Consider the following 17595-nt stretch of genomic DNA (forward strand, 5'->3'; position numbering starts at 1 on the left):
ATAGCAGGGGGTGTTTAGAACCAGAGAGCACAGTATCAGAATAGCGGGACATCCCTTTAGAAAAGAGATGCAGGGAAATTTCTTTTGCCCAATGAATCCGTGTAATTTATTGCCACAGATGACTGTGGAGACCGTTTGTGCAATGGGTATACCATTGGGTATATTTAGAGTAGAGGTTGATAGGTTCTTGATTAGTAAGGGCGTGAAAGGTTACGGGGAGAAGGCAGGAGAACAGGGTTGGGATGGATAATAAATCAGCATGATGGAATGTTGGAGCAGGATTGATGGGCTGAATGGCCTAATTCTGCTCCTATATCTTAGGGTCTTGTGGTCTAAAACTCAAATATTGTCTTCCAGGCAAGACAAAGAAACATAACTTTAGAAGGATTAAATTGTTGTGGGGGAGTTGGGATGGCAAGAGACACTAATTGCACGAGAGGGAAAATGTAATGTCTCAACGTGAAACTCTCATGTAATTAATAACTGGAATCAAATAATTGTGATATCAAAGAGGCCAATTATTTCTCCTGTCTACTACCAAATGCAGGTAGGTCCACAAATTTATTTACAAGAGGACAGAGAGTTCACAGACTTTGTTAGAATCTCAGGTGCCCTGTGATCTTTATTCTGCAAAGTTTGTTCCATTCCAATCTCTGGCATGTAACATCAGCCTCGACCTGACATATAATCTATGGATCTCCTGCTCTGGGGACTGCAGTGAATCTGGTTATTCATCATGGCTCCAAAAGGGTTCATAGCCCGGCCATTCAGATGGGAGGCAATGTTCTTCCCAAAACCTCTCCTGGAAGGAAGACTTGCAGGAGGCTGGAATGTCCCGTTCTGTAATTAAGAGGACCTGCGTTAAGTTGGAACCATTGGCTCTACAGACAGTCAGAAGTGCCGAAACTCTGCTTGGCAAAGACAAAAGAAGCACGATTGAAATGGTGAGGTCTTGGTGTAGTGTGGCCCCAGGACCAGACCCGAGCCACATCAGTCTATGATATAGAGTATCCCATCATTCCAGGCAAATACATTCCAACAGATTATTGGTTGTAATCTTGGCCCTTGTCAAAATGTGATTAAGTCCTTTACTTGCAAATATAACAATGTTTTCAACAGTTCACAATCCAGTTTAGCCCCTGCACTTGTCTTGCAAAACAAAAACTTTGAAGAAAAATCTTGTTTTTGTTCTAAAGTCTGGGCACCATTACGTCTTAATTCTAAAAAAAGTACAAAACCAAATGTCCTTTTATAGGACAGACTCCATATTTTCGCACCACTCGTGGTCCTCAAGGTTGTAGATAAATTTGGTCTTTTGTGATTGCTGGTGACTAGAGTCCCTCCTTGCTGTGTCCAGCGCTAAGGTTGATGCAAAGAGGTCACTGGCCGTCAGCGGCTGGAGGTTGCCCTCGTCATCTCTGATATACTTGCTGGTGTTCCTCCTCAAACAGTGCCAGGTCGTCGTGTAAAGGATGAAGGCAAGTGTCTTCAGGGTGATGGCGATGCTGATGTAGAGGTAGCGATAAACCACGTTATCGTACAGCATACACGCGCCCAGCTCCCCGCAGATCGTGGTCCAGAATAAGCACGTTGAGTCAATCCCGGCGCCAAAGATGAGAGGAGGAGGAATGAAACCTGTGGAGAGCAAACAAGGCTTTGCATGAGAGGGAACCACTGGGGATAACTTCACTCACCCCTCCACTGAACTGTTCCCACAAACTCTGGACTCACTTTCATCTCATGTTCTCAATATTTATTGCTTATTGATTTATCACCATTTCTTTCTTTTGTTTTTGTATTTGCACAGTTCTGTTTTTTTATGCGCTTTGGTTGTTTGTCCTGTTAGGTGCATTGATTCTTTTGTGTTTCTTGTACTTACTGTGACTGCCTGCAAGAAAATGAGTCTCATCTTTGTATATGGCGACATATATGTACTTTTTGATATTAAATTTACTTTGTACTTTGAAGTGGCCAAACAGATAAATCGTTTGGCACTCCACTGAAGCTGCTGACCTAGTTTGCGGAACGTCTCACTTCTCCATCCTGCTTCCATTCTGACCACTGTACCTGCAGCAACTTAAGCAGAGGAACGGCACTTTACCTTCATGGTAGCGTAACGCTTTTACAGTGCTAGCGACCCGACTTCAATTCCACCGCTGTCTGTGAGGAGTTTGCATGTTCCTCCCCTGACTACATAGGTTTCCTCCCGCATTCCAAAGACGTAAGGGTAAATAAGCGAATTGGTCACATAGGTGTAATTTGGTGGCAAGGGCTCATGGGCCAAGAGGGCCTGTTTCCATGCTGTACCTCTAAATTAAATGAATGACCAGCTACAGGCCGAGTGACTCAAGCAGAATTAGTTAACGTTGGGCAATTTTCCTTCTCTCTACCAGAACCAGCCAGTTCTGCTGTAGTTTGTGAAACTTGATCAGCAAGGACCAGGTGGGCTGAAGGGCCTGCTTGTGCACTGTATGCTTCTACAGTCTTTCATTCTGCCTTCAATAATACTGCCTAACCTGGGCATTTCTCATGGGTCAATCTTTCCTTGCTCTAATTTTCCTCGTTAATCTATCATCTAAATGGTGCCATCAAAGTTCATCACCATAGCAACCCCAACAATTCCTGCTGTCCCATCAGCCCCTTCTGCTTGAATGACCAATGCCTTAATCAATGATATCTGAGCGACCCAATTAGTGAAAAAGACATTTAGTGTGCTTGTCTAGATAGGCTGTGGTATTGAGTGTAAGGGCTAGAACATTGTGTCGCAGCTGAAGGAAACATTGCTAAGGCTGTACTGAGTACAGATCTGTGGCTTCAGTACAGGAAGGATATGTTGGCAATTGAGGGTGTGCAGATGATGTTCATCAGGACACTGCCTGGAATGGAGGGTTGTAGTTACAAGGAAATATTGTGTAGGCTGGGTATATTCTTACTGGAATATAGGAGATCGAAGGGTGACTTTTTCCGAAGGGTGTGGAGTTAGAACAGGACAGAGGATAAAGTTGACAGGGGAGAAATTTACAGGTCTGAGGGTTAAGTTTATCCACACAGAAGGTGACGAATGTTTCGAACAAGCTGTCAGAACAGATAGTGGAGGCAAATATTAATACAACATATAAAAGGCCCTTGATCAAGTGCTTGAATAGGAACAGAGTAGAGGCATATGCGTCTGAGGTGGGAAATGGGATAGCGTAGATTAATATTGCGGTTGGCAGGCACAGGAGGGCTGCCACAAGAAAGCAGCATCCATCATCAAGGACCCCCACCATCCAAACCACGATCTCTTATCACCGCTGCCTTCAGGAAGGACGAACGGAAGCCTCAGGTCCCACACACCAGGTTCAGCAACAATCATTACCCCTATAACCATCAGATTCCTGAACTAGCATGGTAACTTCACTCATTAGACCTTTGAACTGATTCTATAGCCTACTAACTCACATTCAAGGGCTTTTTGCAACCCATGCCTCAGTATTATTTTAATTTACGTAGCTTGTTTTCTTGCGCATTGATTGTCAGTCTTTGTTGTTTTATGTAGTTTTTCATAAAATTCTGTTGTATTGATTCATTTCCAGTAAATGCCTGGAAGGAAATATCTCTCAAGGTAGGAAATGGTAATATATATGTACTTTGGCAACCAATTTGAAGTTGGCTGGTAAGGTCCCATGACTGCATTGAAAGTTTCAATGACTTCATTGATGATCACAGCTCCCACCCTCTCTGTAACTTAAAACTAACTTATTTTCACTCTTCCCCTGTTGAAAAAAGGGCCTTTGACCAGGAACATTCTTCTTCTACAGATACTGCCTGACTTTCTGAGTATTTCCAGCATTTTCTGTATATATTTTTGAAGTTGGGCTCTTTGCATGTAAGAATGGGGATGAATTTCTGGACAATATCTTCTGAACAAGGGGCAGTGAGGTGAATTAAGGTGCCTTTAGTAACTTAACTCTTTCTTTATCCTCCTATTGTAGTGTATTTACTAGTTGAAACATGAGAGGGACAGTTGAATGATTGGGGTGGAATCAATCTGTTGTGTAGATTGAAATCCCCATCATTTCATAGTTTTATACACTCAGAGGCCACTATATTAGGAGCCTCCTGTATCTAGAAAAGTGGCCACTGAGTGTATCTTCATGGCTATCCACCACAAGTTTCACTGTACTGTGCATTCAGAGATGCTCTTCTGCACATCACTGTTGTAACACATGCTTATTTGAGTTATTGTCACCTTCCTGTCAGAGCCATTCTCCTCCGACTTCTCTAATTAACAAGGGGGTTTCACCCACTGCTGTTCACTGCTTCTCTCATGATTCTCTGTAAGCTGGAGACTGCTGTGAGTGAAAATCCCAGGAGTTCAGCAGTTTTTGAGACACTCAAACCGACTATTGAAGTCGATTAGATCACATTTCTTCCGCATTCTGATGTTTGTTCTGAACAACAGCTGAACCTCTTGATCATGCCTGCATGTTTGAATGCTTTGAGTTGCTGTCATCACATGATTAGATATTTGCATTAATGAGCAGGGGTGCAGGTGTACCTAATAAAGTGGCCCCTGCGTGTGTGCTGCAAAGTAGCATTTCAAGCAGGCATTAGATTGTACAGAGTTTGTCCCAACATACTCACATGCTTGGGCAAACTCCCATTTGGAATGGCAAGGTAGTGTAGCAGTTAGGACAATTGCTTTACAGCACTTGCAATCTCCGACTGGGGGTTCAATTCCCACCACTCTTTGTATGTTCTTCCCATGGGATTCCCTCAGCTACGCTGATTACCTCCCACGTTCCAAAGATGTAGGAGTTAGGGTTTGGGTTAATGAGTTGTGGGATTGCTATGTTGGCACCAAAGGTGGGGCAGCACTTGTGGGCTCCTCCTGGCACAATCTTTGGACTGTGCCAGTCGTTGATGCAAAATCACCCATTTCACTGTACGCTTTGATGTTCTGAGGTACACACTTCGACTCGGTCCAAAACACTGACTGTTTATACCTTTCCATAGACGCTGGCCCTGCTGAGTTCCTCCAGCACTTTGTGTGTGTGTGTGTCACCATTGTCAATTCTTAGAAATGCAAATAATAGTGACTGCTTCACGGGAAGGCTTTGTAACATCCCAATATGATCAAATGAAACAGCGAAGAACTGTACTCTGAGTCACAACAAACAGGCAGCTGTGTGCCTTCTCTTAGATGAAAAGGAATCAGCGAGATAGAGCGGTCACCATCTGGGGAATATTATTTATTTGAAGGCCAACGTGATGACTTGTGAAAGGTTTAATTACACTGAGACCAGACTTTCAAAAGTAGGCCTGACAATATTAATGAAAGAACATGGCAATTAGTTTGTGTCGTGTTTGCTATTCTTGACCACATTGATAGAAACGCCTCTACAGTTTATTTCAACACCAGGCACTGTACCTGTCAATGCTCCCACTCTTGTCAGGAGCACCTGTGTGTGTGTGGGGGGGGGGGGTTCTGGGAAAGGATAGGAAAAATCTTTCAGTTAAATTCTCCTATTCTCACACCGAAGTATTCAATGATACAGTCCTGTGTGAAATGAGGATTCCTTGAAGCTGTTTATTTGAAAGGAACCCCTCCCCACTTTGCTGAGGTTGATGAGAGATAAATTGTGCATTTTACTCAGAGAATTTCAGGGTTAATGGTACAGAATAGACTTGAGCTCAGCCACGGAAGGCATGACGTTTCATCCAACAGTGTTGCTACCTCCTGACTCCAACAACCTGGGGCCCAATTCCGACTTTCAGTTATCTGTGCGGAATGACTGAGTGTTCCAGTTTCAATAGACAGTAGGTGCAGGAGTAGGCCTTTCGGCCCTTCAAGCCGGCACCACCATTCAATGTGATCATGGCTGATCATCCACAATCAGTAACCCATTCCTGCCCTCTCCCCATATCCCTTGACTCCGCGATCTTTAAGAGCTCTATCTAACTCTTCCTTGAAAGCAACCAGAGACTTGGGTTCCACTGCCTTCTGAGGCAGAGCATTCCATAGTTCCACAACTCTCTGGGTGAAAAAGTTTTTCTTAAACTGTGGCCTCTGGTTCTGGACTCCCCCAACATCGGGAACATGTTTCCTGCCTCTAGCATGTCAAATCCCTTAATAATCTTATATGTTTCAATCAGATCTCATCTCATCCTTCTAAATTCAAGTGTATACAAGCCCAGTCGCTCCAATCTCTCAACATATGACAGTCCCACCATCCTGGGAATCAACCTCGTGAACCTACGCTGCACTCCCTCAATAGCAAGAACATCCTTCCTCAAATTTGGAGACCAAAACTGAACCCAATACTCCAGTTGTGGTCTCACCAGGGCCCGGTACATTTGCAGAAGGACCTCTTTGCTCCTATATGTTTCCTCCCACATCTCAAGGATGTGCAGAGTGTTAGGCTGATAGTCCATCATGAATTGCCTGAGCATGGAAGCATGGTAGTGTAGTGGTTAGCCCAACACTTTACAGTACAGGTGGCCCGGGTTCAATTCCCACCGCTGCCTGTAAGGAGATTGTACGTTTTTTCTTCCGCGTGGTCTGGTTTTCTCCCACAGACATACCGGTTGGTAGGTTAATTGGTCATTGTAAATTGCCCTGTGATTAGGCGAGGATTAAATTGGGGCGGTTGCTGGGTGGTGTTGCTCAAAGGGCCGGTGGGGCCTATTCCACGCTGTATCCCAATAAATAAATAAATGTATGTTACTGAATGGTAGAATCTAGTGGTGGAGAGGGTTTGAAGGGAATCTGTGGATACTAAACAGAAATTGGGATCAGGTCAGTGTAGCTGACTGAGATGTTGAGGGAGATGGAATATCAGGATTTTGCTGTAGCGGATGTATGGAAAAGCGACACAGCAGACCGTAATATGTAACAGCGACTGCCAGTCTCCTCTCTCACTGCGAAAATAGGTGATGCCTCTCTGTGTCTTGTTTGTGTGAGAGAGAACCTGTGGCAAGTCGAACTGTTGGGTAAACAATAGCTTTTGCTGACTGCAGATCATGGCCTCCCTTCAGGTGCTGAGACTTTTTGCTGAAACGGGCGGTGGGGGGAGGGAGGGGTTAATGCATTGATGCTTGCGTGGGAGAGAGGGGAGGGGGCTTTGGAGTGCTAATGTCTTTCTCTCTCTCATTCTTTTGGGGCTCTTCTGTTTTTTGTGATGTCTGCGAAGATAAGTATTTCAGGTTGTATACTGTATACTTTCTCTGATAATAATCGGAACCATTTGATTTGTCGGATTGGTGTACATAGATAGGTAGTGATTGTTGGCACAGACTTGATGGGCTGAAGGGCCTGTTTCTGTGTTATGTGACTCCATGACCAAAAAATGTAATTTTTCCAGAGGTCTCCACTGAATGTCATGCTTTACATAAGGGAAAAGTGAAAAAAGATTTAAATATGGGAGGTGAGAGATCTCTTCAGAATCAGATAGATTAAACAATGCTGAATTTTGGTCCTTCTGCAAAATAAGGGGCGCACATGGAAGCTTAGTGGTTAGCACAACTCTTTACAGTACCGACGACCAGGGTTCAATTCCCGCTGCTGCCTGTAAGGAGTTTGTACGTTCTCCCCGTGACCGCATGGGTTTGTCGGTGCTCCAGTTTCCTCCAACAATCCAGAGACGTAGGGGTTAGTAGATTAGTTGGTTGTTGTAAATTGTCCCGTGATTAGGCTCGGCTTTAATCAGGGGTTGCTGGGTGGTGCAGCTCGAAGGGCCGGAAGGGCCTGTTACATGCTGTATCTCAATAAATAAATAAAATAAAGGAAACATATCCATAAACATTGCCCAGCATTCCAAACTATGCAACCAGGAATTCTGAAACGGTAAGTAGTTTCTTTCATGACTTTTACAATGAAGTAAATAACTTAAGAATTATTAATCAATACCGTAGGGGCATAATATATATTGAAGAATCCTTTAAGCAAACGGAAGCCACCAGCTTTATGCAAGTAATTGCTTTCAATCAGCTCTTTAACCTTTATGGTGGTGGCATCCATCGGTCTCAAGAGACCATGGATCTGCGCCTGGAGTTTCCAGGGCGCAGGCCTGGGCAGGGTTGTATGGGAGACTGGCAGTTGCCCAAGCTGCAGGCCTTCCCCTCTCCACGCCACCGATGTTGTCCAAGGGAAGGGCACTAGGACCCATGCAGCTTGGCACCAGTGACATCTCAGAGCAATGTGTTGTTAAGTGCCTTGCTCAAGGATACAAACACGCTGCCTCAGCTGAGACTCGAACCAGTTACCTTCAGGTTACTAGTCTGATACCTTGCCCACTAGGCCACGCACCAACTTAACCTTTATAATGTGGTACAATTAATATCACTGAGATGAAGGAGCGCCATTGGTAAATATCCCACCCTTGGATCATTGGCATCTCTACTGGGGGAAGTTTGAAATGTACAAAAGGAAACAGTAGTACCTGAACCCAAGGGGACCAATATTCTCGCAGGCACCTTTGTTAGAACCTTTGGGGAGGGTTCAAACTAATTTGGCAGGGGGATGGGAACCGAAATGAAGGGACTCAGGATAGGATGGATGGTAAAAAAGCAAAGATAGCATGCAATCCGACTGTCAGGAAAGACAGGCAGATGATAGGACAAAATTGCAGCCAGCAGGGTGAGTATCAGTGCATTAGGGATGTAGAATCAAAAAGGGTAGAAAATACAGCACTCCGTGTTATATCTCAGTGCATGGAGTGTAAGAAATATGGTGGATGATCTTGTTGCACTTTTATAGATCGTCAGGTATGATGCTGTGGCCATCACTGAATCGTGGCTGAAGGATGGTTATAGTTGGGAGTTGAATGTCCAAGGTTACACGTACTGGAGGGATAGGAAAGCAGCCAAATGGGGTGGCAAGGCTCTGCTGGTAAAAAAATGGCATCAAGTCATCAGAAAGATGTGACATAGGATCGGAAGATGTTGCATCCTTATGGGTTGAGTTAAGAAACTGCGTGTAAAAGGACCCTGATGGTAGTTATATACAGGCCTCCAAACAGTAGTTGGGATGTGAACTACAGATTACAATGGGAAATAGAAAAGCTGTGTCAAAGGGGCAATGTTATGATATTCATGGGAGATTTTAACATGCAGGTATATTGGGAAAATGAGGTTGGTAATGGATCCCAAGCGAGTGAATTTGTTGAATGCCTATGAGATGGCTTTTTGGTTTGGTTTGTTGTTGAGCCCACTAGGGGATCAGCTATACTGGACTGGGTGTTACGTAATGAACTGGAGGCAATTGCGGAGCTTAAGGTAAAGGAACCCTTTGGAGTCAGTGATCCCAATATGATTGGGTTCAACTTGAAATTTGATAGGGAGAAAGTAAATTTTGACATAGCAGTATTTCAGTGGAGTAAAAGAAATTACAGTGGTATGAGAGAGGATTTGGCCAAAGTAAGTTGTAAGGAGATGCTGGCAGGGATGACAGCAGAACAGCACAAGTTTCTGGGAAACTTTAGGAAGAGTCAGGATAGCTGTATTCCAAAACCAGAGAAATACTCAAATGACAAAATAGTACAATCGTAGCTGACAAGAGAAGACAAAGCTAATGTAAAACCAAGAGAGAGGATGTACAACAAAGCAAAACTTATCAGAAAGATAGAGGATTGGGAAGTTTTTAAAAACCTACAGAGAGCAACTGAAAGAATTATTAGGAGGGAAAAGATGAAATATGAAAGAAAGCTACCAAACAATATCAAGGTCGATAAAGTATATAAAAAATAAAAGAGAGATGAGAGTGGATAGAGGACTGCTAGAAAATGAGGACTGAGAAATAATAATGGGGGATAAGGAGATGGCAGATGAACTAAATGAGTATTTTGCATCAGTCTTCGCTGTGGAAGATATGAGCAGTATGCCAAGTATTGAAGGGTGAGAGGCATTAGAAGTGAGTGCAGTTACTATTACAAGAGAGAAAGTGCTCAAAAAGCTGAAAGACCTAAGGGTACATAAGTCATCTGGACTAGATGAACTGCACCCTAGGGTTCTGAAAGAGGTAGCGGTAGAGATTGTGGAGGCACTAGAAATGATCTTTCAAGAATCATTGGACATTTGCGTGGTTCTGGAGGATTGGAAAATTGCAAATGTCACTCCATTCTTTAAGAAAGGAAATTGTAGACCAGTTGGCCTGACCTCAGTGGTTGGGAAGATGTTGGAATCAATTGCTAAAGATGAGGTTATGGAGTACTTGGTGACACAGGGCAAGATAGGACAAAGTCAGCATGGTTTCTTCAAGGGAAAATCTTGCCTGAAGAAACCTTTGGAATTCTTCGAGGAGATTACAAGTAGGATAAAGGGGATGCAGTGGATGTTGTATATTTGGACTTTCAGAAGGCTTTTGACAAGGTGCCACACATGGGGCTGCTTACCAAGTTAAGAGCCCATGGTATAACAGGAAAGATACTGACATGGTTAGAGCATTAGCTGATTGGTAGGAGGCAATGAGTGAGAATTAAAAAAATCTGTTTCTGGTTTGCTGTCAGTGACTATTGGTGTTCTGTAGGGGTTGCTGTTTATCAATAACTTAGATGATGGAATAGATGGCCTTGATTCCAAGTTTGTATATGATATGAAGATTGGTGGAGGGATAGGTAGTGTTGAGGAAACAGGAAGGATGCAGAAAGACTTAGACAGATTACAAGAATGGGCAAGGAAGTGGCAAATGAAATACAAGGTTGGAAAATGCATGGTCATGCACTTTGGTAGAAGAAATAAATGAGCAGACTATTATCTAAATGGGGAGAAAATCTAAAAACCTGAAATGCAAAGGGACTTCGGAGACCTTGTGCAGAACACCCTAAAGGTTAACTTGCCAGTTGAGTTGGTGGTGAGGAAGGCAAATGCAACTTCAGCATATATTTCAAGAGGTCTAGAGTGTAAGAGCAGGGATGTGATGCTGAGGCTTTATAAGGCACTGGTGAGGCCTCACCTTGAGTAGGGTATTGTGAACAGTTTTTGGCTCCTTATCTAAGAAAAGATGTGTTGGCATTGGAGAGGGTTCAGAGGAGGTTCACAAGGATGATTCCAGGAATGAAAGTGGTATCATATGAGGAACATTTAATGGCCCAGGGCCTATACTCGCTGGAATTTAGTGGGATGAGGGGGGATCTCATTGAAACCTTTCAAATGCTGAAGGGCCTAGACATAGTAGATGTGGAAAGAATGCTTCCCTTGGTGGGGGAGTCTAGGACAAGAGGGCACAGACTCAGGATAGAGTGGTGTCCATTTAAAACAGAAGGTGCTGAGAAATTTCTTTAACATGAGAGTGGTGAATTTATGGAATTTGTTACTCCAGGCTGCTGTGGAGGCCAGGTTGTTGGGTGTATTTAAGGCAGAAATTGATAGGTTCTTGATTGGCCATCAAAGGTTATAGGGAGAATGCCAGAGACTGGGGCTGAGGAGGAGGAGAAAAGGATCAGACATGATGGAATGGTGGAGAAGACTCGATGGGCCAAATGGTCCTATGTCTTATTGTCTTATAATAATTGAACCAAAAAGTGTAATTTCTCTAAACCTAACCTAGGTTTTCCTTTATAGGAATCTTTCTGTATAGATACGTGTACAGTCCAGTCAAATGACCACTCCTAGTATTGACTGTGTCATTGATGGACAGTTAACTAAAATCTCTGGCTTTCCTCAGGATAGTGCCATGGTATTTTAATTACACTCATATGAAGGTTAAAAATCAGGCTCTGCTTCATCACAGAGACCCATCAATACCTCACATAAGCACTAGTCTAGGTTATGTCCTCAAGAATTCGGTGCGGAGTTTAAACTTTTAAAAACACAAGAGATTCTGCAGATAATGGAAATTCAGAGCATCACACACAATCCTGGAGAAACTCAGCAGATCAGGCAGTATCTACGCAGGGGAATAAACAGTCAATGTTTTACTCCATGACCCTTCATCAGAACTCCATAGATGCTGCCTGACCTGCTCAGTTCCTCCAGAATACTGAATCTATAAAATTATGTTTTGTAGAGCAACACTGAACTCATGGATCAGCAGGAACCAGAGATTGCTTTTCTCTGGTGCTTTTACCATGGATGAATGTGTACCAACCTCACAGATTTCTTTTTACGTTTTGAGTAACTTCTCAAATGGAATGCTTCTTAAAAGTTCTGTTTCATGTCAGCCAAGATAGATCATTCCCACAACCTATGGACTCACTTCCAAGGATGTCATCTCATGTTCTCAATATTTATTATTTATTTATTTAATACTATTCTTTCTTTCTTTTTGTATTTGCACAGTTTGTTGTCTTTTGCACACTGGATGAATGCCCAAGTTGGTGCGGTCTTTCATTGATTCCATTATGGATTTATTGAGTATGCCTACAAGAAAATGAATCTCAGGGTTGTATATGGTGAAATATACAGTATGTACTTCAATAATAAATGTACTGTACTTTAAACTTTGTAGCCAATTAAATACCTTGACGTATTCACTGATATAATGTAGGAAACAGAGCAACCAGATTATGCGCATACATCTTTGAATTTTGAACATACTTTTTTTTCCATTGAGCAATTCCACACTAAATAAACCCACTTCTGCCCCATGTTTAATACTATTTATTTGTCAGCCCAAATATGCCAAATGCTTTTTGCCTCTAAGCTGAAGTCTCAATTCCCTCTCTTGTTACATCTGTGTTCATGGTCATTGTCAGTTTGCCTCCTTTCCTTCGATGTGTCCTTGAACGACCTTTTAATCATTCTGCTAAAATCATATCTAACTCTTTACTTATTGACTTTATAAAGTCCCAAACCATTGGCCCATGTTAGCTTTATCTTCAATCTGGATTGTAGTAAACCAGCATAATTTAACACTGTAGTGTAATGGTTAGCACAATTGCTTTGCAGTGCCAGCTGTGAAATTGGGGTTAATTTCCTGCTGCTATCTGTCAGGAGTCTATACACTCTCCCCGTGGCCGCATTGGTTTCCTCTGAGTGTCCTGGTTTCCACTCACATTCCAAGATGTTTAGTTAGGATTAGTGACTTGTGGGCATGCAATGTTGGCACCAGAAGCATGGGGGCACTTGTGGGCTGCCCAGCACAAACCCTGCTGGTTTGATCTGATGCACGTGACACATTTCACCATGTGTTTCGATACACTCATGATAAAGCTAATCTTTAGCTCTTGTTTTACGCCATCCTTGCCCATGCTTTTCGCACCCCGGTCCGATGCTCTCTTGCTCAATGTTTGGCCCTGTGAGAAAAAGGTGCAGATATGCAGGGAACTCACCGAGTAGTCGCAAGAGCAAGAACAGGACTCCCAATGCATACGACTTGAGCTCTGGATTAACTGCCCTGCATGGAGACAGGAAATACAGTGGGTGACTGAGAGGAAGTTAATTAATGTGCTCACCATTCAATTTATCCAGAACTGTTATATCAATTGTTATTAATTCTTCAGCAAATTACAAACCACTTCAACAAATGACCCAAAGCCAAAGGGAATAAAATAATGAAAGCAAAGGTTCCGAATGGATGTTTGCTACATTCTAAGTCATTAATTTCCAGCTATGATATGTCAGATATTTTGAAACCTTTTGTCACTGCGATTCTACACAAAATGAATGATTTAGATGCACATGTGAGCAGCCGGTAATGAATTCAAGCTAAGGAACATAAAACGTACGGTTCAACACCTCTGCACTGTCACTCATAGAGTGCTACAGGACAGAAACAGGCTCTTCAGCCCATCTAGCCCCTGCTGAACTGATCTGCTTAGTCCCATCTACCCGCACCTGGACCATATCCCTCTCATCCAGGTACCTATCCCAACATGCCTTAGATGCTGCTGCCATCAGAAAGGAGGTACAAGAGGCTTAGGTCTCACACCACCAAGTTTAGGAACAATTATTACCCTTCCACCATCAGGCTCCTGAACCAGAGCCAATGATCTCACTCACCTCAATATCGAAATGATACCACAACCTTTAGACTCACCTTCAAGGGCTCTGTAAACTCGTGTTCTCGGTATTATTTATCCTTCTAACTATTTACTTATTGTATTTGCACACTGGCTGTGTGTCAATCTTTGCGTGTAGTTTTTCACTGATTCTATTGTATTTCTTTGTTTAATTGAGAAGCCAGCAAGAAGGTGAATTTCAGGGTAGAATATGGAGATATATATATACTTTGATAATAATTTTACTTTGAACTTTTGCTGGTAGCTCTTCCACACTTGCACTGTCCTCTGAGTGCAGAACACACCAGCAGAGTTTTCAAAATCGCACTGAGCCTTTTTCTTTGGAGTTTATAACGACGTTATTAAGTCCTAGTGTTAGAACTGGGTGCCATGGTAGCATAGTGGTTAGCATGATACCGTTACTGTTCAGGGCATCAGAGTTTGGCGTTCATTTCAGGCGCCATCTGTAAGGAACGTGTACGTTCTTTTTCTGACCACGTGGGTTTCTTCCAAGAGCTCTGGTTTCCTTCCACAGTCTGAGAATGTACCATTTAGTAGTTTAATTGGTCATTGTAAATTGTCCTGTGATTGGGCGAGTGTTAAGTAGGTAGGTTGCTGAGTGGTGTTGCTTCTATTGGTTGGAAGGGCCTGTTCCATACAGCATCTCGAAATAAAATAAATTAAAATAAAATAAAATTGCTTTCAGTCTCAACAAGGTAACTGATAGAGTGGGGTACTTTTCCATTTCAGGCACTTTGAGACAACCTTAGGTACCGCATGCTACATGAAGAGCAGGTTTTCACCACACCATGATGAATTTGAGAGTAGTTCTTGATTCTGTGATCAAGATATCTCTCTATACTGTTTCATCAGTCAGATGGTGAACGTGTTCAAGTCAGAGTGGAGTTATCCTTCAACAATAGCTCTCAGCCCCACACTCATGTTTGCCATTTTAACTACTTTATAACATAGGGTAAATCCAAACAGGTTTATTTCTGCTGAGGTTGGGTGAGGCTAGAACTAAGGGTCATAGGTTAAGGGTGACAGGCGTGGGAACTTCTTTACTCAGAGGGTGGTACGAATGTGGAATGAGCTGCCAGCAGAAGTGGTGGACGTGGGTTTGATTGCAGCATTTAAGAGAGGCTTGGACAGGTATATAGATGGGAAGTGTATGGTGGGCTGTGGTCCAGATGCAGGTTGATGGGACTAGGCAGAGTAATGTTCGACATGGACTAGATGGGCCAAATGGCCTGATTCTGTGATGCAGTGCTCTACGACTATATTTGCTGCCTCCTGACAGTGTGGGACATCTCTAAAGGTTAAGAGTTCATTTAGACAATTTTGCATTGTTGGCCCCTAACTCCCACCCCAGGAAATGGATATAGTGTCCTGAAACTGGCTAATTTCCCACACTTCCTTTCCAAAGTCATCAGGCCAGTATCTACACGGCTCACCAGATGAGGCTGGATTTGAACCAAATCTCATAAATGGAAGCCCTATATTTATCCCAGTACTTGATTCCTTTATTTCTTCCAGGTTTCCACTCCTACGGCCCCGAAGGTAGTGCAGGGATGGGAACCACATGTTCTGGTATTGAGTATGTGAGGTCTGTTACAGAGGGGAATAGGCAAATACCCTGCACTAGACCATCGAGGCTTTAAGTTACGTACAGACGTTCCTCTTACTAAACCACTGAGGAGAGGCTTGTGTTTGAATGTGACACCTTCTGTTTATATGACTTTTGTATTTTTCCCATTGGGCACAAGACCCAATACAGATAATAACATTCACAGTTATAAACACAAGAGATTTTACACACACAAAATGCTGGAGGAACTCAGCAGGTCAGGCAGCATCTAAGGAGAGATAGTTTCAGGCTGAGACCCCTCATCAGGTCCAAGTGAAATGTGGGCTCTATCCCTCTCCATAAATGCTACCTGACTTGCTGAGTTGCTCCGGCAGTCTGTGGATGTTCACAGCTGAAGTTTTTGCAGCAGACACGGTCCTACCTGATAAGTATTATGATGGCTGGTGTCTGGGCCATGGCCCCAATGAGACTGCAAACACACATCACGCACATGAACGTCAGGAACGCCTCTTGACAGCCGGGGCTCGGGCACTTGCCGGGGATTACAGTGGCATTCTTAACTGGGCCGATGTTCAGACAAGCACAGGAAGTGAGATTCTGAAAGCAGAGAATCACAGCGGGTAATGACGGTAAACGCCACAGTACTGAGGAATCGAAGAAAGCCTTTCCATCACTGAGCTGCCTACTGCTGGGTACAACAACTTCCTGTAATTCTGATGAGTGCAGGACACACACTGGCTTTTCACTTGAACAAACCTGATTAAGGGGAACGTAAGGAGATTCATGAACAGAAACTTGTTAGAAACCATAAGACCGTAAGACACAGCAGCAGAATTAGGCCACTTGACTCATCGAGTCTTCTCCACCACAGCTAATCAGTTATCCCTCTTAATCCCACTCTTCTGCCTTCTCCCTGTAACCTTTGACACCCTTACTAATCAACTGCCACTTTAAAAATACCGAGTGACTTGACCCCCACAGCTATCTGTGCCAATGAATTCCACAGATTCACCACCCTCTGGCTAAAGAAATTCTTCTTCATCTCTGTTCCAAACAAAACAGGGACTTGCCAGAACCCCAATGAATAGCTCATTCCAACTATATGATCGATAAATTGATTTAACTGTTGAGCCTGCAAGTATTACATATAGTGTCATATTGAATCAGCTAATAATGTTATGCTCCACTGAAACCTCATTCTACCTTTCTTCACTTAACTCTATGAATGTAATCATTTCCTTCACACGATCACCTCCCCGCTAATTAAACGCATAAACAATTCTCTTTGACATTTATTTATTTTACTTGCGATACAGCCCAACAAGCTGCGACACCCAGAAACCCATCGATGGAAATGAATAAAGAGTCAACATTTCATATTTAATAACGTACTTAAATTTGCTGATGACACCCCTGTTGACGGTCAAATCGAAGGTGGTGATGAATCAGCATATAGGAAGGAGACTGAAAATCTGGCTGAGTGGTGCCACAATGTCAGCAAGTCTGAGGAGCTGATTATTGGCTTTGGGACGAGACAACCAGAGATCCATGAGCCAGTCCTCATTGGGGGAATCAGAGGAGGAGAGGGTCAGCGACTTTATATTTCAATGAGTTGACATTTCAGAGGATGAGTACATAAGTGCCATTATGAAGAAAACACAGTGGTGCCTCAATTTTCTTAGAAGTTTGTGAAGATTTGGCATGTCATTTAAACTTTGACAAACTTCTATAGATGTGTGGTGGAGAGTATGTTGACTGTTTGCAGAAAGGCCAGGTATGGATACACCAAAATCCTTGAATGGCAAAGCTGACAAAAATCAACGGATACAGCCTAGTCCGTCATGAGGAAAACCCTCCCCACCGTTAAACATACCTACAGAGAGCACTGTGCAGGAAAGCAGCATTGATCGCAAGGATCTCCAGCACCCAGGTCACGCTCTTGTCTCACTGCTGCCATCAGGAAGGAGGTACAGGAGCCTCAGACCCACAGCACCAGGTTCAGGAACCGTTATTATCTGAAAACCATCAGGCTCTTGAACCAAAGGGGATAACTTCACTCGCCCCATCACTGAACTGTTCCCACAGACT

At 43.2% G+C, this 17595-nt stretch overlaps 1 protein-coding gene across 1 annotated transcript in view; it reads right to left on the minus strand.

The window, feature by feature from the left end:
• Positions 1-542: 542 nt before the first annotated feature.
• LOC132382363 (solute carrier organic anion transporter family member 3A1-like) overlaps positions 543-17595 on the minus strand; it is a 222070-nt gene continuing 205017 nt past the window's right edge. The window contains exons 8-10 of the mRNA XM_059952482.1: positions 15929-16104; positions 13251-13315; positions 543-1635 (exon numbers count right to left, since the gene is read on the minus strand). Coding sequence (XP_059808465.1) covers positions 1250-1635; positions 13251-13315; positions 15929-16104 — 627 coding nt within the window. The 3' untranslated portion in view covers positions 543-1249. The remainder of the gene's footprint in view (positions 1636-13250; positions 13316-15928; positions 16105-17595) is intronic.

The sequence above is a fragment of the Hypanus sabinus genome, chromosome 28, assembly GCF_030144855.1.
Source record: "Hypanus sabinus isolate sHypSab1 chromosome 28, sHypSab1.hap1, whole genome shotgun sequence".
Classification (NCBI taxonomy): Eukaryota; Metazoa; Chordata; class Chondrichthyes; order Myliobatiformes; family Dasyatidae; genus Hypanus; species Hypanus sabinus.